The sequence below is a fragment of the Ochlerotatus camptorhynchus genome, unplaced genomic scaffold, assembly GCF_037179485.1.
Source record: "Ochlerotatus camptorhynchus isolate MF236.1 unplaced genomic scaffold, CSIRO-AGI_Acam_v1.1 ptg000062l, whole genome shotgun sequence".
Taxonomy (NCBI): domain Eukaryota; kingdom Metazoa; phylum Arthropoda; class Insecta; order Diptera; family Culicidae; genus Ochlerotatus; species Ochlerotatus camptorhynchus.
This window is the reverse complement of record NW_027040552.1, coordinates 4,831,201-4,853,466: the sequence shown is the minus strand read 5'-3', so window position 1 is coordinate 4,853,466 and position 22,266 is coordinate 4,831,201. Positions and strand designations below refer to the sequence as shown.

Sequence of the window (22,266 nt, the reverse complement as noted above, 5' to 3'; positions counted from 1 at the left end):
AAGGAGCTTGACAAGTTTGACCGAGAAGAGGGTATTCAGATGCAGCTGACAGCGGGGTATGCTCCACAGCAGAATGGTGTGGTGGAGCGGCGAAACCGCTTCCTGCAGGAGATGGTGGTATGCATGCTTCTCGATGCCGGACTAGACAAGCGGTATTGGGGAGAGGCAATAGCAGCAGCTGCGTATATCAAGAATCGTTTACCCTAACGGTCGGTGCACAAGACGCCTATGGAACTATGGTGTGGATAAAAACCCGATCTTAGCCACCTGAAAGTGTTCGGATGTGGAACGTTTGTTCACATTCCGGACGCGAAGCGAGGCAAGCTGGAAAACCGGGCGGAAAAGCTCATCTTCGTCGGTTATGCTTGTGGATCAAAGGTCTATCGGTTCTTGGATAAGAAGACGAACAAAATTGTCATCAGTCGGGATGCCAGGTTCCTGAAACTCGGTTCAGAGATTCAGGAGGAGCCGCCAAGTGAAGCACTGAAGGACCAGTCGCCGCAAGAGACTGTTGAAGCGGAAGGAAGAAGCAGTTCCAGAGGAACGGACGGCACGTCCGATGCTGGTTGAATTGCAGTCTGTGGCTAACGAGAGCATTGATGATGAATCGGATTTCGAAGGTTTTCCTGAGGAAGAAGAAGAAGAATGCAGTGGTTTTCCCGACTATTCCGATGCGGAGGAAGAAAGCGATGATCAAGTCGGTCCGAGTAGACCCCTGTGAGAAACTGCAGGAGTGTTACCAACAAGGTTTGAAGATTTCGTCGTCAGGATCGCCAACGTAGATGATCGGGAACCGAAGAACCACCACGAAGCGGTGAGCAGTGTAAACAGTGATAAATGGATCAAGGCGATGAACGAAGAATTCGAGTCACTGGGCCGTATGAATAAAAAGAGTTTACTTTACTTTCCCGTGCATTTCTTACGGGAAAAGTAAAGTAAACGCTTTTATTCACACGACCTACTGTTATCCAACAATACGTGGTCATTACTTCTCTACAGTGCCGTTACCAGTTGGTCGACAGGCGATAGGCTCGAAGTGGGTCTTCAAAAAGAAGAAGGACTCCGCTGGAAAAGTGGTGCGATATAAGGCAAGGCTTGTTGCCCAAGGATTTGCGCAGCGATACGGCATGGACTTCAGCGAGGTGTTCGCGCCAGTCGCTATGCAATCAACATTCAGAGTACTGCTGACAGTGGCGGATCATTGGAAGCTGCAAGTTCGTCACATCGACGTGAAGAATGCGTACCTGAATGGAGCATTAAGTGAGAACATTTATATGCGTCAACCCCCGGGATACACGGAGCTGGGAAAGGAGGAGTTGGTATGCAAGCTGAATCGAAGCCTGTACGGGCTAAAACAAGCAGCCCGTGTGTGGACGGTTAAGAAAGTGCTTCTGAATTTAGGATTCCATCAGTCAGAATCGGATGCTTGTCTGTTCTCAAAGCGGTTGGCTAACGGTGAGTGGATGTACTTGCTCATCTACGTCGACGACATGGTTGTGATCTGCCGACATCGGCGTCAGATGGATTTGCTGGAGCTAGAGCTGTGGAAACATTTCGAAATCTCGTCGTTGGGAGAGAAAAGCTTATTCCTGGGTATAAAGGTTCAAAATCACAGTGATGGATTCTATTCGCTCAGCCAGAAGTCGTTCATTTGGGAAATCGCCGACCGTTACGGGCTTGACAAAGCCAAAGGATCGAAATATCCAATGGACACTGGATATATGAAACAGCCAGATGGTGCGCTGTTGTACGTGGCCACGAACACAAGACCTGACATTGCAGCAGCCGTGTCGATTCTCAGTCGGAGTTGCAGCCGTCCGATGCAGCGGGATTGGATCGAGCTGAAGCGAGTTGTCCGATACCTGATCGGTACTGAAGATATGGTATTGCGGCTTGGAGTTGAACATGAAGATGGCGCGAAACTGGTTGGATACACTGATGCAGACTGGGCCTGAGATGTTTCGGACCGGAAATCTACCAGCGGATTTGCTTTTATGCTGAGTGGAGCAACGGTTAACTGGGCAAGCAGGAAGCAGAACTATGTTTCAACATCTACTATGAAGGCTGAATATGTCGCACTCTCGGAGGCGGCACAAGAGGCTGTATGGCTACGCCGACTACTTCGTGAGCTAGAAGAGGATCAGAAGCAGCCAACGTTGATCAATGAGGATAACCGTAGCTGCATTGACTTCGTATTGTTGGAAAAATAAGCGTAGCAAGCATATCGATACTACCCAAGTAACCAAAAGTTCTGATAAAGGCTATTTATGGCTTAAGCACCTTGGTTGAAGGTGGTCTATAGAATTCTAAGCAGCCTCATTTTTAAGTCGTTATAAGAACTTGAAAGTTCCGGTACCATAATTGAAGAGCATTCTATGCAGCCTCTGGCGGAACTTGAACGGAACTTTTAGAAAATAAATTAAAAAAGGTTTTTGTCCTCTACACCAATTCTATATTTAGTTCGCACTTTTATGAAAGTTATTTCTAAATGCAGGTATTAATGTGTATTGATTTATCAGCATTAGTATTAGTAATGGAGCTGTTTGAAGAATTAAACCCAGTTCTTCTGCGTGAGAGTCTCAGCACAAACCACCACGTCATCTGAAATATATTAAAGTGAGCTGTTGTCCCGCCTATTGTTGAAGTTTTCTGAGCCAGCTGACTGACTTGAGTACGAAACACAACACCTTGATGAATTTAAATTGGTGTTTGCCCACATGGTATTCCATCCCACTTGTGGCGCAGTGGTTAGCAATCGTAGATCACATGCCGAATACACGGGTTCGAATCCAGGAAATAACTTTTTAATATTTTTTTTATTTTTGGATAGAATGTTGCATAAATATAAGAATTACGATTTATTCGGGCCACCGATTATTTCATATTTACGTACATTAAATTTTGTTACAAAAAAAGATTTGTGCGGATTGCATCATGTGGCTTGAAAGTTCTGTCGGAACTTTATTTGAACTTTATGGAACTTGAAAGTTCTGTCGGAACTTTATTTGAACTTTATGGAACTTGGAAGTGTTGAATGCGGAACTTTTGGTTACTTGAGTAGGCACCATCATGCGAAGGATCTGTGCGCTAAGGGACTGATTCAGTTGGGATATTGTCCTACGGAAAGAATGGTTGCTGATGTTTTCACCAAGCCGTTGGGACCATTGAAGATGCAGCAGTTTGCAGCCGAACTCGGACTTGTGAAGCTGACTAGAGAAGAAGGAGGGGTCAGTGGATCAGCGAGGAGGAGTGTTGAGCGTATAAAGTTACCACAGGGGTACTGAGCCACTGAACTGAAGCTGTCAAAACAGCGAAGAGAAAGTGTACCACCTTTTGCATTAACTTTTCTAGTTTTTTCTAACGTCGCAATAAATAACACGTTGTTCATTGTAATCAGTAAAAGTATATTTCACGTTATTTCTTACGCGGTGACGAATTCCCTGTGCTTAAATTGAACTCTGTGTTGGCCAGTCCTGCCCACACACTCCCCCTATCCACCTCACCTCAATCGTAAACACGAAAAATACAAGTAGGAGGGAAATGACACTTATGTTGACCTATGGATCTAAAGATTGGGCCCATCCATTCAAGTCAAATGTAAGAAATATATAAAATGTTTGTATCTTCTTATAAACAGGAAAACCAAACTTTGCCTGACGGATAAACTTCTAATATTTCAACAAGTTTTTACACAGGCCATGCTTTATGCTGTGCCAATATGGTCTAGTTGTTGCACTACCAGGAAAAAAAGCACTTCAAAGGATTTAGAACAAAGATCTGAAGATGATTTTGAAGTTGCCTCCCTGGTACAGTACTACCGAGGTACATATAATTTCGAAGGTTTAGACTTCAGAACAAATGTACAACAAAATAATTAATAATTTCAGGCAAAAATCGTTGCAATCCTCAATTACAACGATAAATTCCCTTTATACTTAGATAAGATTTAGTTTTTAGTTTTAAGATTTCAATTGTTATAATGACATGCAGGTGTAAAATACTGAATTGCCAAGGCAGGAACAATGTAAAAACACTTAGATCTATATCATAACAATTAAGGCTGGTAAGTTACTGTAGTAACTGGAGCACCTAGGTTAAAATGGAATGTAATTTATTTTGAATTTGGAACAAATACAGAGTTTTAACAAATTTGGGCCCATCGATAAAATTCTCCCGTTCTTTAATTTTTCGTAGAACAATGCTGGACAATACAAATGGATATTTTTGTTTACTAGTTAAACATTGTCAAACAATGCTTTCGTTCGCAATTTATGTATGAACCCAATAATAGGGGCATTAACTTTTCAAAAATCCGTGCCACAGAGCTTTAAAAACGCGCAACATCCGCGGCAAATGCAAATTCCGCACAAAATTCAAAATCTGTAATTTTATTTTTCAGTGATTAAAATTAAAATTTCTTAACCCATTTTCCACACTGAAAATTAACCGTTAAGAAATACTGCTGTGCGATGCAACAGTTTACGCGACTCGATGTGAAGCAACATTTTGGTGGCTGTATTGTTGTATTTATAGATGTATGAAACATATATACCACACCAATTGAAACCTGTACATACTACAGATGCACACCACACTCACAACAAGTGCCGGATTTGTTCTTCTCTTCTTTCAGTCCAGCGTTTACATTCAGAGAGAATACTTTATATTTTTAACATCGCCACTGAACGTCAGTCAATTTATTGTAGTTGATATTTGAACTCTACTCTACACTTTTATCGTACTAATCAAAACTATCCACAAGTTTTAAAATGTCCTGGTACTATACTGTAAGTAGAAACGTCATTTTTTCCAACTCGTAAAACACACCTAGATCTATTTATACTCGTCTGATGCGGACATTTCCAATCATTAGCCTCACCCCACCGTTTATCCAGCGGAGGAATTTGACGCTGCTGGCGATGCAGCTGCCCTACGGAAAGCCATGAAGGGCTTCGGCACCGATGAGCAAGCCATCATCGACGTCCTATGCGCCAGGACCAACCAACAGCGTCAAGAAATTTCGGAAGCTTTCACCCGCGAACTAGGTCGGGTATGTGAATAGAATTAACAAAAGTGGTTACCACCACCTAATATGATATTATCCTACAATTACGATCATTGTAGGACTTGATTGAAGATCTGAAATCTGAGTTGGGCGGAAAGTTCGAAGATGTAATTATCGGACTCATGCTGCCTCCTGCCAAGTATCTCTGCAAGCAATTGCACAAGGCCATGGATGGCATCGGAACTAACGAAAAAACACTGATCGAGATTCTGTGCTCGTTGAACAACGAACAAATCCACGACGTAGTGGCCAACTACGAAGAGATGTACGACCGTCCATTGGCAGAACATCTTTGCAGTGAAACTTCCGGTAGCTTCAGGCGGCTACTGACAATGATCTGTATAGGATCACGCGATCCTCAAGGAACCGTTGATCCGGATCTAGCCGTCGAACAAGCTAACCAGTTGTACAATGCAGGTGAAGGCAAGTTAGGTACGGATGAGGAGGTATTTTACAAAATCCTGGCTCACGCTAGCTTTGACCAGCTGGAAATCGTATTCGACGAATACAAAAGTCTCACTGGCCGGACGATCGAACAAGCTTTGAAAGCCGAACTCAGCGGAGAATTATACGATGCGCTAAGTTCGATCGTTGAATGCGTGCAAATGACCCCACATTTCTTCGCCAAAAGGCTACACAAAGCCATGGATGGCGTCGGAACTGACGACGCAGCTCTGATTCGTATTATAATCTGCCGTTCGGAGATCGATTTACAGAACATCAAGGATGAGTTTGAGCAAATGTACAACAAATCGCTGTATAGCGTTGTCAAGGTTAGCAATCGCAAATCGATACAGTAACCCTGTGTGAACTGGTACATATGACTAATTGATTTATTCTGCTCATTACAGGGAGAAACGTCTGGTGATTACAAGCGTGCCTTACTTGCACTTATCGGCGATGCTTGAACAAATTCCTACCATGCAAAGCAGAAGCTATGTACGCCTATCGCTTCAAAATGTGTCAACATATTACAAACCGATTTATCCATTAAACCCACTCACATCTCCAAGCTCTTCTAATGTGATGAATAATCGCAAATTGCCAAACTAAACATCGGAACATTAGAGGAGGCCTCGAATCTCTATGATACAGAATAAAGCGTAAATGGTTCATCTTTGTATTGGTTGAAAAAATAATCATTCGCTGCTGAAAATATCTTATGCATGCATCCATATACGTGTGTTTGTGTATACTTGCTGTAACTTGCGCGGAATACTAAACTAAACGTGTCAGTCACTGCAGAATAACAAATAAAACCGCCATGTTCGTAATGGTTTCCTGTGTGGAATAATTATTGCCTTCTGTTTTGCTACGACTAGTAAGGTATATGACACGTGTCACTAATGCAGCTGCAGATGGCTATACATCATTGCAGCACACAAGTACATGTACATTCATCGGTATGTTTCAAACCGAACCACTAGAATCTCCTCCTATCCTCTCCTATCTTTGTCGAATGTCAGGTGTTTAATGTATCATCTTTTAGTACAACATCATAAGTTGTTTTATTGTATTAAAATTCAAATAATGTTCATACCACAAAACCATTTGTTCCAATCATCAATTCAACCATCAATAGAGATGGATGTGGAAAAAATCTACTTTAGTTGGAAAACTCAAATATTTTAAAACTGCAAGCATTTTCAATCAAATTAATTACAGCTCTGTAAGAGGGAGAGAGAAACGAGAAGCCAGATCTGCAGCCAAATTGAACTGTCATAAAAGTGCAGTCAATCGACCAGAAGACCTGTCAGTGGGTAGAAAGTAATTCATATTAGATTGAAGTATTCGGATCATTATAAAACATATCTTTAATAACGTTTGACCTCAAATCTCTAATTTAAACAAAAATACTCGACGAAAGCAACGAGTATGCATGGTGTGAACCTCGATGTAAACAATGCTTAGGGTTGCCAGTGTATGCGTGAGAAAATATCATCATGCCAGTTATTTTATTTGCTTCGCTTTCTCTCTCTTATATGAAGGCTTGCAAATGCTCATTCCAGCTAAAATGCTACTTTCCGCAATTATGAAACTGTGGGATATTATAATAACAATTTTTAGATACAGGCAAAGGAGGAAAAGCTTGTGTATGACACATAAAACCTGTCAATTTTTCTTTTAGAGGGTCACAATTAGCGATTTTAGCTGTAATGAGCAATCGCGATGAGTGAGCACTCATAGTTATTTATTTATTTATAGTAGTTGTCTTAATGAATAAAACTTAGATAATACACAAAAAAGCAACAGATAAACAGATTACAAAAATAATAACAATCTTCTCAATCGGTTTCGAAATTGGTTCGATGTTTCTCCGAATTCAAATGCTTCTTCCACAGCGGAGAATGCCCGAATCATCGCAGACATTGGCTCATGGTATCCATATGCAGTCCGATGGAATCTTGGTTGTAGATGGTAGTACTGCACCAGGGAGGCAACTTCAAAATCATCTTCAGAACTTTGTTCTGAATCCTTTGAAGTGCTTTTTTCCTGGTAGTGCAACAACTAGACCATATTGGCACAGCGTAAAGCATGGCCGGTCTAAAACCTTGTTTAAATATTAGAAGTTTATTCGTCAGGCAAAGTTTGGATTTCCTATTTATAAGAGGATACAAACATTTTATATATTTGTTACATTTGGCTTGAATGCCCTCAATGTGATCTTTAAAAGTTAATTTTTGGTCAAGTACTAATCCAAGGTATTTCATTTGGTTTGATCAGGAAATTGGAACTCCGTTCATAGTGACTATGTGACTACCACTAGGTTTCAAAAAAGAAGCTCTAGGCTTATGTGGAAATATTGTAAGTTAAGTTTTGGAAGCGTTGGGTGAAATCTTCCATTTCTGTAAATAAGAAGAGAAAATATCTAAACTTTTCTGCAGTCTGCTGCAAATAACACGAAGACTTCTTCCTTTAGCGGAAATGCCTGTGTCATCAGCGAACAAAGATTTGTGGCAGCCCTGAGGCAAATCAGGGAGGTCCGAAGTGAAAATGTTATACAATAAAGGCCCAAGAATGCTACCCTGAGGAACTCCTGCTCTAACAATGTAGTCGTACGGATTTGGAATTTTGTTAGTTTACCTGCCGAGTTCTGTCAGTTAAATAATTTTGACATAGTATAAAGTGGCAAATTAAACTTTTTCAATTCAGCATGCCCAAACACTGTCGAATCGCTTTTTAATTTGTTTTTGTAAATCCCGCCAGATAACTTTCATGGCAGGATCGCGTGTTCTTTGATAGTGTCTCCTACGGACATTTTTAAGACGGATCAAGAGCTGAAGATCGTCGCCTATTATAATTCAATCTAATTTATCCTCGCATTTTGGTACTGAGGCAGCTCTTGCTTCAACTATAGAAGTAGTCAGAGATTCAAGAGCTTAATTAACATCATTTTTGGTTTGCAAAGGAATGTTTGAATCGAAGTTATATTCCATAAATGATCGATATTGCTCCCAATAAGCTCTATGGGAATTGAAAGTAGAGCTGTTGGGATCAGAAATTATTTCTTGGGATATTTCAAAAGTTACTGGAAGGTGATCAGAACCGAAGTCAGCATGGGTAACCAATTGGCTACAAAGTTGACATGAATCAGTTAAGACCAAATCAATAGTAGAGGGATTTTTTGCTGAAGAAAATCATGTTGGGCTGTTTGGATATTGAATAGTGTAATAACCTGCAGAACAATCATCAAACAGAATATCACCATTGGAGTTGCTTTGAGCATTATTCCATGAGCGGTGTTTTGCATTAAAATCGCCAATAATTTTAGGCCTATGACGGGAAGTTTCTGAAGGTCACCCTTGAGAAAATTCTTTTGCTGGCCTACGCATTGAAATTGCAAATAGGCAGCTATAAACGTAAGTTGTCCAAATTTTGTTTCAACATAAACTCACAAAGTTTCAAAAAATTTGGTTTCAAATGAAGAAAGAATTTTATGTTTGATTCGTCTATGAATAATGATGGCAACGCCACCACAGGGTCCATCAAGACGATCATTTCTATAAATCAAGTAATTTGAGTCCTTCTTAACCTTATGGCCAGGTTTAAGGAACGTTTCAGTTATAACGGCAATATGCACGTTATGAACTCCCAAAAAGTTAAATAGCTCGTCTTCATTATCTTTAATAGATCGAGCATTCCAATTTAAAATCCATTGCTAAATTTCAATGTCATGACGATATTGTTCGCAAATTTAACTCCAGTTTGAATAACATTAAACATGGAGTTAGATTTAAGCATATCAGTAATCATGTCAATTAATGATTTCTGTAAAAAATCAATTTTAGAAGCAGCTTCCTAAATCAAAATTTTCAAAATTTCCGTTAGAATTACATTGGCTAGTATTTTGATTTCTGCCCGCTGCAATAGCAGCATAGGTAGCTGCATTTACTCGCTGAACATTGTTAGCAGCGAGGGAAGTCGGTATATAAATTAATCTCTTTGAATGGAATAAAGTCTGGAACGCGCAAAAATTGGTCAACTTCAAATTGATGTATTTCTGTTAAAAATGCATTTAAAAAACCTGAAATGCTGCATTTGGAAATTGAGTGTATATACAATGGTTGCTATGATGAGTTTTCATCGTTTGCTCTCCAGTTTTCAAAATGACGTCCAAGCAAGAGGAGCGTGTCAAAATTTTGCTCGCGCAGCAAGAGAATCCGACGTTCTCACACGCCAAGTTGGAAAAAATGCTAGATGTGGGCAAAACGACCGTGACAAACGATTGAAAAGTGTTCGGGGAGCGTCTGTCGACCGCCAGGAAGCCTGGAAGCGGCGGCAATCGTAATCCGGACGAGGCAGCGACGACGAAGAAGGTGGTGGTGAAATACAAGCGGAATCCTAACCTCTCCATCCGGGACGTCGCTGGCAAGCTCAATGGCTCCCATACTACTGTGCAGCGGGCCAAGAAACGAGCCGGGTTATCGACGTTTAAGAAGGTGAAGGTGGCGAACCGAGATTACAAACAAAACACGTCGGCAAAGCGGCGGTCCCGAAAGCTGTATACGAATCTGCTCACAAAGTTCGACTGTGTCGTTATGGACGACGAAACTTATGTGAAGGCGGATTTCAAGCAGCTTCCGGGACAGGAGTTTTATACCGTATCAGGAAAAGGGAAGGTGACTGAAATGTTCAAAACCATCAAACTATCGAAGTTCCGGAAAAAAAAATATCTCGTCTGGCAGGCCATATGCACGTGTGGTCATTTAGCGGCATCAAAAAAAAACTAATAAATCGATGGAAAACGAGTAGCAGTTTAAATCTAACTGGCGTTCGGCGACGAATAAGGTTGATGAGACCACTGTGCAAAATTTAATGGAAGGGGTTAAGGGGAAGGCACGGCAGTTCGGATTTGGCAAACCAAAACAATAAACGAACATTTTTCCTTTAAATATATGAATTGAACTACCAAAAGAAAAATAAGAAGATTTTTGTGATAAGAATTTTGACTGAAAGAAACGATTTTTTTGCGCGTTTCAGTCTTTATTTGCGATTGATTTAGATTAAACTACTCTTACTTCAATCATTAATTAAATGGAACACTTTTTGAATTGGTTTGCATTCAATAACATTTATTTACACGGAATTTTAAGTGGCTTATGGAATCATTTTTCGATCGAAATCGATATTAAAGTTTGCAGTTCCTATCATAATGAAAACTCATTTTGATTTCAATTGTTGCGACATAAGTCTGATATCATACTGTGCTTTCAAATATGCAGTCAAAACTTTTTAAATGAAAGCAACTTAACTTGAAGTTTTGCTGTTAGCGTCTCGTTAAAAATTTAATTTAAGTTCATCTGTTGTTGAACTCAGTGGCGTCGCGTAACCTCACTTTTTACCTGTTCAACAACTTTGAAAACGTTATTTAGGGTCATGCTTACATTCAAACCAGTTTTAAACGGAACAGGGTCTTCTAGTTTCACTGATTTGTATCCATTGGAAGCCGTTTTTTTAAATTTATTTAAGTTTTGAGAGCAATTGCACAGGTAGATTGAGGTTAGGGCGACGCCACTGGTTGAACTAAAAAATATTGTTTATTTGTTTTGTTTAAAACATTTTAGGTTATTCATGACTTTCCCAGAGTGAGCTTTGAACTTAACTCTTTCAGCGTCAGAAGCATGGATACTAACCATTTACGCCACGCCCGTATTCAGTTAAATAATATGAATGCAAAATCAGCAATCAAATTGATTTAATTGAAAGTAAGATTAGCTTTTCGTTTGATTCAACAGTGTAAAATATTGCTCTCATTTTTGCTGTGTTACACGTTAAGTCAACCAAAATGAGATCAATTGGTGTATTCAAAATAAGTTACATCATAACAGCAAATTCTGATTTCAATTTGATCTCTAACTTTGCTCGGGTACATTCTTCGTTTTGTTATCCGGCTCATAAATAAACAAAGAAGAAGGCTTTCTAACACGTGAACATGCCACTTACAATTCTCGAGTAACATTTGAAATGGGCCTATGTCCAAAACGTAAACAAATCGGGTTTTGATACCATTCTTTAGCACCGCTTGATAGCTACTAATCGTGTAGGAAAGTTCCGAGAAAAATCATTAAAAATAACTCGATTTCCGAAACGACCAATCAACGAAATTTTTCGATTCATTAATAGGCCCGCACGCTAAAACGTGGTTGGTCGTTCCTTTATTTAATTTCATTGATAAGCCTAGTGGCGTAGAAGAACCGATCATTGAAAAATTTCTAACCGAAACTAGGCCCTACTGCTTGAGGCAGGGCCGATGATTTGTTTTGAATTTTTTTTGACGTTGCGAAAAGGCTTAGCAAAGGGCGTACCCTTTCTGATGACAAGCACAACGGCTTAACAAAAAGGGCCTATCCATTGAAAGTTTCACAAAAAAGGCTTATTAATTTATGAAATTATATTGTTATCGATTTTCATATATTTTTGAAAGCTTTTCGCATATTTTGGATGTTGTATACTGAGATACAGTTACTTTTGTTAGTGTGAACAATATAAATGCCTAAAATATTTCAATTTTCTTAAATATGAATTGAATAGTGGCGTAAAAATTTAAAATTCATTTTTTGGTTTGTTTACGTTTTGGACATAGGCCTATTTCAAATCTTACTCTAGAATTGGCCATGTGAAAAGCAAGGGTATTCGAGGTTGATTCCACACACGTCCAAAGATTGGCCTTGTGATTTATTAATTGTCATGGCGAATGCAAGGCGAACCGGAAATTGAATGCGTTTGAACTAGAAAGGTAAATTTGTTGATATCAGTGGAATTGACCACATTTTCAAGCAGTTTTGGCGTGACTTTCTACCAGCGATTTCACAAAACTGGACCAACTAATTTCTATGAAACGCACAAATGTTGGCTACTTTTCTCGATGTTCTAGAAGAAAAAATCTCAAAATAATCGTACGGGTTACACAAAAGATGTGCGTCTATCTTTAAAAACTGTCGCATTATTGGCCCTTCGCTCATTTTCAACTTCTATTCAATCTTCATACTGCCGTACTCTAACGGAACTATCCACCTACTCTCTTCTAAAAAAGATCATTCTCTAGCTAATAAATTATCATACTAAAGCTTCATGTTAGCATTTCCAACCAACTCTCAAAATAATGTTTTATTTCAAAGTTCGAGTGGTAGTAAACGTCGTTTTAACTGCTCGAATGAAGTGGTTAATTCTCGGTATGAGCACTTCCTCGCCCTTGAATTTACCTTTGAGTATCGTTGCTTGGATCACATAATCCTTGAGTTGTTTCACGGCCAATCTTGTTCCATTGTACAATTTCGGTTGATTGAGTTTCCGCAGCATGATGATAACAGATCCAACCTTTAGTCGTAAATTATTAATGCAATGAATTCAGGAACTCCATTGGATAATTGGTTACTTTGTCCGGATTAGTCACAGTATCGAATGATTTGAACGAAATTAATTGTCCAGCAATTGCATTTTGAATTTCGAAATTCAAATCATCGACATCCGACGTGCCGAAATCGCACGTGCACTCAACCAATCGTGATTCCCTTAATTTTGAACGATGTTTGGAAACACATTCGTAATGAGTTCCTTTTCGTTGTTGTGAAATGTTTGTTTGTTTTTTCAATGTAAGAATGTTCCTTGGGCGGAGACGAACACAAAAAAAAATATTGCTCAAATCGGACGATCCATTCTTGAGTTATACGCGGTCTTATGTAAGCAACTTTTACAATGAGAGAGAGAAGGATTAGTAATAGGGTTAATTACCCCATTTCCGGCCTATTAAGCATAACACGCACTTAGTATTTCTTCTAGATCAGTTTAGCACCAAACGGAATGTTATTATTACTGATGGCTTCCAAATTTATTTGCCTTTCCGTAAGTACCATAAGATTTGAAAACGAGAAACCAATCGTTGAGATATTGTCAAAAGTCCAACACTGTTTCTTGACGCCAAACTCGGCCTACGGATTTTAAACTCGGCCTAACGCATTGAAACGCCAATGAATTCACTTCGGCCTATCGTATGAAGATAAAAATTGATTCGGTCAGAGCGCTTCTTTTGTTTTTGGGAATAGTGGGTGAAAACTTTCATACCACGCGTTCTCATTGACTTCGTTCGGTAGCTTATTAACTAAAGTATCGTACCAAACGCATAATTGACTTGTTAACTCTGAAATCATGAACTTATTTGAAGTTTTCTGCTCGATAGGCCCAAAATGGGCGATTAGGCCGAAGTAGTGCTCTACCCTATCCATTAAATTCCACTACATTATTTGCTTATCCTTGACAGATACGCGTATTTCGTCTACAATGTGCAGACTTCTTCAGTGTCTTGTACTAATACTCGACTGAAGAAAAACATCGCATTTACCGAATATATCAAGAGCAAATTTTCATTACGTCGAATGTAACAAAGGTAAACAAAGTCGAGCTATCAGTGTCAATCGATGCTCCTGCTATTACACTATATACTGTCCGAATATTTGTTTATTTGTATTCCTCCATCTGACAAGGTTGTCTTAATGAAGTTGGACAGGGAAAAGCCAAATTGAGTCATGGTGAACTCAAATTGGCATAAAAACCCTGTTTCTTTTCTTAAATTAAGTACATAGAAAACAGAAACTAAACATTAACAATTACACAGTTCACAGCAAAAACAATGCAAAATACAATAATTACTACAGTGTAAATTAAAAACGTTAAAATGCGGTCAGTGTCATAAAAGTGTGTCAGCAACAGTGCAGCATCGTCATTGATTGTCAAGTCCTCGTGGAAGGGTCGAAAGCAACCGGAAACAAAAATGAAAACAGGTAGCACAATTCATACAGTCATCAGGGGATGGACAGTCACTCACCTGCTCATAATCAATCCATGCACATAACAGCTTTACAATCGATTACTTAGGCGGCGTTGAAAAGTAGCTGCAGAAGCTTCAAAGTCGAAAAGCTCAGATACATCATTGAAGCGAGAGGCCATGAACCGTATTGGGTCGTGTTGCCCGTATCGACTGTTGCGGGATGCCAAATGCAGGAAGTTACGCCGACGAAGGGGGCGTTCAGGTACATAAACGTTGATATCGGCAAGAATGGCAGGTGCATCAACCTCACTAGTTAATACTTTGGCGACAAAAACCGCTTGCATGTCAGACCTTCGTTTCTCCAGTGTTTCAATTCCTAACAGCATGCATCGATGTTCGTAGGGAGGAAGATTTAGATGTTCACGCCAAGGTAGATAACGAAGAGCTAGGCGCACAAATTTTCTTTGAACCGATTCTATACGGTCAACCCATATACTGCTGTACGGACACCAAACTATTACAGCAGATTCAAGGATCGAGCGAACCAAGGCGCAGTACAGTGATTTCAGACACAGAGGGTCACGGAATCCATCGGCAAGTTTAAAGATAAATCCAAGCTGCCTATTCGCTTTTGAAATCACATCAGCATAATGTGTCCGGAGGTTAAGTTCAGAGTCCAATATCACACCAAGGTCTCTAACCTGATTCAGCCGTTCTAGATCATGACCAGCAAGACGATAGTGGAAGATGATCGGATGACGTTTTCTGGAAAACGAAATAGTGTTGCATTTCGTTACACACAGTTCCAGTAAGTTCCGTTTGCTCCAATCCTCAAATGACTCCAACAAACTCTGCAGGTAGGCACAGTCCTCGATGCATGTGATTACCATGTAAATCTTAACATCATCAGCGTAGAAAACACGATTTCCAGATGGTAAAACAAACGATGCATCATTAATGAAAAGCGAAAACAATAGGGGGCCTAGGTTGCTCCCTTGTGGAACTCCGGATACAATCGGGAAGGCGGTTGAATGTGAGGAGCCTAATTTAACTTTCATAGACCGTCCTGACAGGTATGATTCGAACCAACGAACAAAGGCGACGGATACACCAAATTTCTCGAGTTTTCGAAGCAGAATAGCATGGTTCACTCGGTCGAATGCAGCTTTGAAATCAGTGTATATAGCATCTACTTGCATGCCAGCGTCCATCGATCGAATGCACAATGAAGTGAATTGAGTGAGGTTCGTTGTCACAGATCTTATTGGAAAAAATCCATGCTGGGCACTAGAGATGTAATTCTTGCTAGCTTCGAACAAGGCATCGTTCACGATTATCTCAAAGAGTTTGGAGCAAGCATTCAACGACGTTATCCCGCGGTAATTGGAAATATCACACTTGTCCCCCTTTTTGTGAATAGGAATCATGACCGAAGTCTTCCACGCGGATGGGAATGTCATTCGCTGTAATGAAATATTAAACAATTTCACTAGCGGCATCAATAAGACACTTGAGCAATTCTTAAGAATGCATGCAGGAATACCATCCGAACCGTATGACGCAGAATGTTTAAGTTTACGTATCGCTTTTTGTACGTGCTCCTCAGTGATTTGGAAAATTCCAAAGTCGAGCCTATCTGATGGTGTGTCATGGATGGCTGCATTTAGATGCGAGGACGAAATCGACATGTCCGAGAAGGCACTCTTGAAGTGATCAGCAAACAGCTCACACTTGTGGGCATCTGTGCTAGCAGAGCGGGCACCGAGATACATAGACGAAGGTAACCCATTTTCCTTACGCTTCGACCGAACAAATGACCAGAAACGTTTGGGATGCAGGCGTAGATTTCTCTGCGTACTGTCTATATAACGAGCATACATTTCGCGGTTAAAGCTAGTGTATTTATTGCTGGCCAGAACAAAACGACGTTTCAGGTGTTGTGATCGATTACGTTTGAATTTCCGAAGAGCAGTACGTCGACGGCGCTTCAATCTACGAAGCCGATTGTTTGTCCATGGAGGTTTCAGAGTAGGACGCTGAAGTGGCACGTGAGCTTCGATAACACGACGTATCTCAGAGTTGAACGACTCAACGATGTCATCCAGATCTCGTTCGTCATCCAAAAATTGCCAATCAATCACAGAAAATGCTTCACTCATCAAGTCATAGTTGACACGGCGGAAATCAAATTGCGGGTTCTCGTGTGGCTGATCAAATCTCACTGGTGACGGCAAAGAAACGGCAACCTCAATAGCGGGATGTGCAGTGTCGAGTTCTACAAGAGATTCAACCGCTTCAGAAATGCTGCAGTTAGGTAGTGCTGTATCGTTCACCAGTACTAAGTCAAGAGTACGAGAACTGGCATTTTTCACAGAGTTGATTTGCGTCAGACCATTGAAACAAAAGGCATCATATAGAGCACCATCCGAAGTTGAAAAACGGGATATACTGGAATCTATATGAAGTCCGCCATCCTCTGAAGCAGTCCAATGCATGTTGGGGTGATTGTAGTCACCGAACTGAAGCGCAAAATCATGAGGTTTCAAGCATGATATTACTGAACTAACAGAATCGCTATGAAGCTGAATGAAGGACAGATCATCTCAACGATCAGGTGGTAGATATAATACTCCAATACTGACTGAACACGTTTGCAATTTGATTTTTACCCACAGCTGTTCCAAAGCATCACTAACTAGAGCTGGGTCGACACAGCAGCACAATCTAGTAGACACTGCAATCAAAACTCCACCGCCGCGCAGCTTTCTACTGTTCAGTGGATTGCGATCAGTCCGAAAAACAGTGAATGATCCACCAAATAGCTGAGTTGATAGGATGCAAGTGTCGAGCCACGTCTCGGTTAGAACTATCACATCATACTCCGAATCTGCCGCAGCGAGATAGAAGGCATCGATCTTCGTTCGGAGTCCACGGACATTTTGATAGAAGATTCGAAGTTGAGAAGAAGAATTTGAGGGAGGCATGCCAGTAATCTGTTGAGTCTGAGCGCAGACTGGGTGGATCACAGGACTACCACTTTCAATCTCAGGAACGAGTCGGTTGCGATGAACAAAAACAGCATCTTGCAGGACAAGGTCAGAGGGCCTCGATGCTTCTGGAGAATTACCTACGACGTGCAGCGGCAACTGGATTGAACATGGTGAGGCTGGTGTGCTGTTATTGTCAATATTAGACCACAATTGTCGTGGAGCAGAGACGTAAGATGGTACTCTGGAAACCAAGATATTTACAGGCAGAGAAGTTGTTGTTTGCTGACTGTACTTGCCTACGGTTTGATTTTGGAAGACCCCCTCTCTCAACTCATGCGCAGAGCTGGGACGACTGTTGAACGCTGGCAGCTTAGGCTCGACTGCGATGAGAGGACTAGGGGCTTCCACAAGGCTGGCGGCAAGTGTGCGTCCCAGTGGCATGTTGAAGACAACAGGATGTGATTTGTTTTGCAATAAGCGGCTGTAAGCATCATACATTTTAGGAAGAGAATTGCTCGAATTATCATCGTACTTGCCTGAAATAGGGTTTCGGAAGACCCCATCTTCACATCCAACTCGACTGCGATGGGTGAATTAGGGGCTTCCAAAAAGCATGCGGCAAGTGTGCGTCCCGGTGTCCGACTAGGGTAAACCACGAACGAGTTTATTGACGAATTACGACTAGAAGTGATAAGCGTTTCAGGGACAGAATTGTTCGGAAAACTAGAATACTCGCCTGCAGTTGGATTTTGGAAGACCCCTTTTCCGGACTCATACACAGGACCGGGACGGCTGAAGGTCGCTGGCTGGAGGTGCTCGACTGTGATGAGGGGATCAGGGGCTTCCAAGAAGCCAGCGGCAAGTGAGCGGATCACATCCCATTTTTAAATTTATTTACCAGTCGAATTGCTTTTTGACGTAATCACCTTCCGATCAAAATAGTTTTCGATGTTACTTAAGTCACCCGATTTCTATGGAGATGCCGTTTGCCTTAAGTAACAGCACTGAGAAACCCGTGAAAAGTGTACTTTCGTCGTTTCGCTTTCTCATTATTAAAGTGAATAAATCGAACTGTTTGTTGCTAAGATGATTTCGGTGGTCCTAAAATGATGAATGGGCTGCACGTAAGGAGACGTAATTGATAATTCTCCCGAATATCCTGGTAAATACACTTTGACTTAAGTAACAATAGGGGCCACCAAACGACGTATAATAACTTTTGACTCAAAAACCAGTATTTCTTAGCATGAAAGCTAGCGATTTGCCTTTGTATGATTAAAACTCGGCTAAATATGTTAAACATTGCTATCACTATGAGATTATATGTGTTTAATTGGAAATAGGAATAACTTTTCGGTCATCAAAACAAAACTTTATTTTTCTCGGATCGGTGCGAATGTTACTTACGACATAATGAAAATTTGCTCTTGATATATACTTAGTACTATCAATTTCCAGTAATATACGTTAAGTAAAGTCTAAAATTATGGCGATACATAGTGGCATTTCCTACATTACCGGGAACTCGGGTTGATCCCTGCCCTCTATCTCGGTACGCAAAAGTCTCCGGCCAATCGATTCAGGAGAGTTTTTCCTTTGAGAATATGTATAACATGTTGACTGAAAGCGTTTGGCAGCCGAGATATTCAATTTAGTCGCGGTTTTGTCATTTTTTGCCCACTGTGCATTGAGACGAGTGTCCGTTCCATTTGATCAAGATATTACTTGTAAGCTAAGACCACAGTTAACATCGATAACTATTTTGATTACGTCAAAAAGCAATTCGACTGGTAAATAAATTTAAAAATGGGATGTGATCCTATATTCGGACAGTATATAGTGTAATAGCAGGAGCATCGATTGACACTGATAGCTCGACTTTGTTTACCTTTGTTACATTCGACGTAATGAAAATTTGCTCTTGATATGATGTAAAGACACCATATACGCCCCCAGAAAAACTCTACTGGCCTAAAGGAGGATCCGGAACGACCGATAAAGTGGCCACATTATAAAAAAAAATGTCCTAGAACCTTGCGATTTTTTCAATGTTGTGCAGAATCAAGAGATTATTATGTTTCAACTGTAAGACAACTTTCGGATTTATAAAGGTTTAAAATACTTGTATTCCGCTTGCAAGTCGAGAATAGAATGATCTTATCTACTGGTTTATTTTGCTTTTATCATTTGCATGCGTTACGTGTATTACAAGTTTACCTCAGTGGGTAATATAACAAATCTCAGAGCCAACGTTTCATTTAGTTACATTTGTCATTTGACAAATACACTTCAGTCCTTCCTCCTTAAGAATCTACATAAAGTAGTCAAATAAAATTGAAATACTCGAAATTCTCGAACTAACATTAGTCAATATAATTTCACTAGTCAATGATAATCAAAATTACAATTCAGAGCAATGAACATTTGTCCACTATAATTCCGAACGTTTAGCTATAAACGAAATCTTTATCTATCTTCTCCTTACGAACTCTTTTGGACCGTCTAGGTTCTTCAATCGATGCTTCCACCGTAACAGCATTTTTTCGCTTCCTCGCCAATCGTACGGAAGGTTCAGGACTTCTCCTGTTTTCGCAAGGATCGACGACGTGTTCCCCTGTTCCACTAACCGGTCTTTGAACCGTGGTCGTCACTATTGGTCTTGGAGGAGATTCCGATGATTTTGGTATTCTAAGCTGACTGCGGTGCGCCATAGTTGGCACGCTTCCAATCATGATCTGAAAAGTATTTTTAGAAAGTCGTTTTAAAAAATGAGCTTTAATCCATTTTGCCGGAAGATTAGTATTATGGTTCCTGAACCATAAAATCTCTCCTTCCATCAGGTTGTAAATAGGATCTGTTGCCAAGTTAGCATCAGTATTAATCCCTAGACCTTCATCATCTGTTTTTTCTTGTGGTTGAAGCATTTGTCGTTTATAGTGCTTTTTGGGGTTTATTAAATCAATCAGTTGTTTTGGGCCAACAACTCTACAAATGAGAAAATATATATGGCACAAATGAGAAAATATTCTCTGATGAAAAACGCCCATCATTCGTCAAACAATTGTTTCGATAATTAAACAAAAACAAGTTAATATGATCTTCCAACTCTAACTTCATGTATTCCTGGTCCAATAAGAACTTTTTAAGCACGTCCTTGACTGTCCTTACAAGCCTTTCGGCTTGTCCATTGCTGGAAGGATTATAGGGTGGACTTTTCAGCACCACTATTCCTTGCCTTTCTAAAAATTGTATGAATACATGAGAATTAAATGGTGGGCCATTGTCCGAAACCAAAACGTCCGGCAGACCATACCTTGCAAACAATTCTACCAATACTTTAAGAACTCTTCTCGAATCCGTTCCATTCTTCATCCATTCAACTTCTAGCCATTTGGAGTGACTATCGATGATCAATAAGAAAGTCCGATGTTCAAAAAAAAAAGAAATCAATGTGGATTCTACTAAATGGTCTTAACGTTGGTGTCCATTGAGACGTAACTTTTGGTTTTGGCACTACTGCCATACTATTGCAAGCGTTAATGGGGAGACAAAACTTTCAATGTCTTTATTAAGTCCATACCAATAAACCGTACGTCTAGCGAGTTGCTTCATCCTTACTATTCCTGAATGGTTTGCATGTAATAATTTCAAAATCTCGCCTTGCATTTGTTTTGGTATAATAACTCTTTCCTGGTAAAGCAGGCACTCATCTACTATTTCCAGATCCTGTTGATTTGAAAAAAACATCAATAAAATGTTTATCCACCCGTTTCGGCCATCCTTCTTTCAAGTATGATATTATATCTTGTAGGAATGAATCAACCTTTGTCAAATCAGCAATCCTTCTATAATCAATTGGAACTTCTTTTCCAAAGTTAATGTTCCTAACAACTTCAACATCATAATCAGCAGGTACTAATTGCTCTAGAGGAAACCTAACTTTAATTTCTATGATCACTTTTTCTCGTCGCCAAACTATTATGTTTCAACTGTAAGACAACTTTCGGATTTATATTTATATTATGGTTCACCGGATAATCTGGATTGACCGATAAAGTGGCCACATTATAAAAATTGTGCTAGAACCTTGCGATTTTTTCTATGTTTGAATGAGATCAAAGCGAATTTAATAAAGAATTTAAAATTTGGGGTAAAGTGGCCATATCCTCCGGAAAATCATCTCGTGATTCTGAACAAACAACAGTTCTAGAACAATGTATATAATGTGACTACTTTATCGGTCAATCCAGATTATCCGAAGAACCAGAATATGGCCACTATATTCCAAAATATGTATTTCATGTTAAATACGCTTTGATATCTTGATTCTGAACAATATAGAATAAACCGCAAGCATGTAGGACATGTTTTATAACGTGGTCACTTTATCGGTCAATACAGATTATCCGGAGAACCATTATATGGACACTTTACCCCAACATTTCAATTCTTTATTAAATTCGCTTTGATCTCTTGATTCTGAACAACATTGAAAAAATTGCAAGGTTCTAGGACATTTTATCACTTTATCGGTCGTTCCGGATCCTCCTTTAGGCCAGTAGAGTTTTCCTGGAGGCGTATATGGTGTCTTTACACCATATATACTTAGTACTATCAATTTCCAGTAATATACGTTATGTAAAGTCTAAAATTATGTCGATTTATGTTCCTACATTACCGGGAACTCGGGTTGATCCCGGCCCTCTATCTCGGTACGCAAAAGTCTCCGGCCAATGAGATTACCACCAATCGATTCAGGAGAGTTTTTCCTTTGAGAATATGTATAACATGTTGACTGAAACCGTTTGGCAGCCGAGATATACAATTTAGTCGCGGTTTTGTCATTTTTTGCCCACTGTGCAATGGTTCAGGTGCTGCGGTGAGGGTTGTAAATAATCTCCTATTGGGCCTCCCTTAGCTCAGTCGGTAAAGGCGCAGCTACAAAG

General features: G+C 40.1%; 2 protein-coding genes across 2 annotated transcripts in view; one reads left to right on the top strand and one right to left on the bottom strand.

Moving 5' to 3' along the window:
* Positions 1-22,266, bottom strand: part of LOC135696860 (WD repeat-containing protein 91) — a 123,768-nt gene that overhangs the window by 68,674 nt on the left and 32,828 nt on the right. The gene's annotated exons all lie outside the window — the stretch shown is intronic.
* Positions 4,679-6,371, top strand: LOC135717544 (annexin B10-like). Its single transcript, XM_065239677.1, has 4 exons — positions 4,679-4,787; positions 4,874-5,050; positions 5,125-5,838; positions 5,917-6,371. The coding sequence occupies exons 1-4, from the start codon at positions 4,770-4,772 to the stop codon at positions 5,971-5,973; spliced, it is 966 nt and encodes a 321-aa protein (XP_065095749.1). The 5' UTR covers positions 4,679-4,769; the 3' UTR covers positions 5,974-6,371.

Excerpts from the sequence above, each read along its gene's own strand:
- LOC135717544 (XM_065239677.1), top strand. Across the intron at positions 5,051-5,124 it reads TCACCCGCGAACTAGGTCGG|GACTTGATTGAAGATCTGAA; the intron begins GTATGTGAATAG and ends CGATCATTGTAG. Across the intron at positions 5,839-5,916 it reads CGCTGTATAGCGTTGTCAAG|GGAGAAACGTCTGGTGATTA; the intron begins GTTAGCAATCGC and ends TGCTCATTACAG.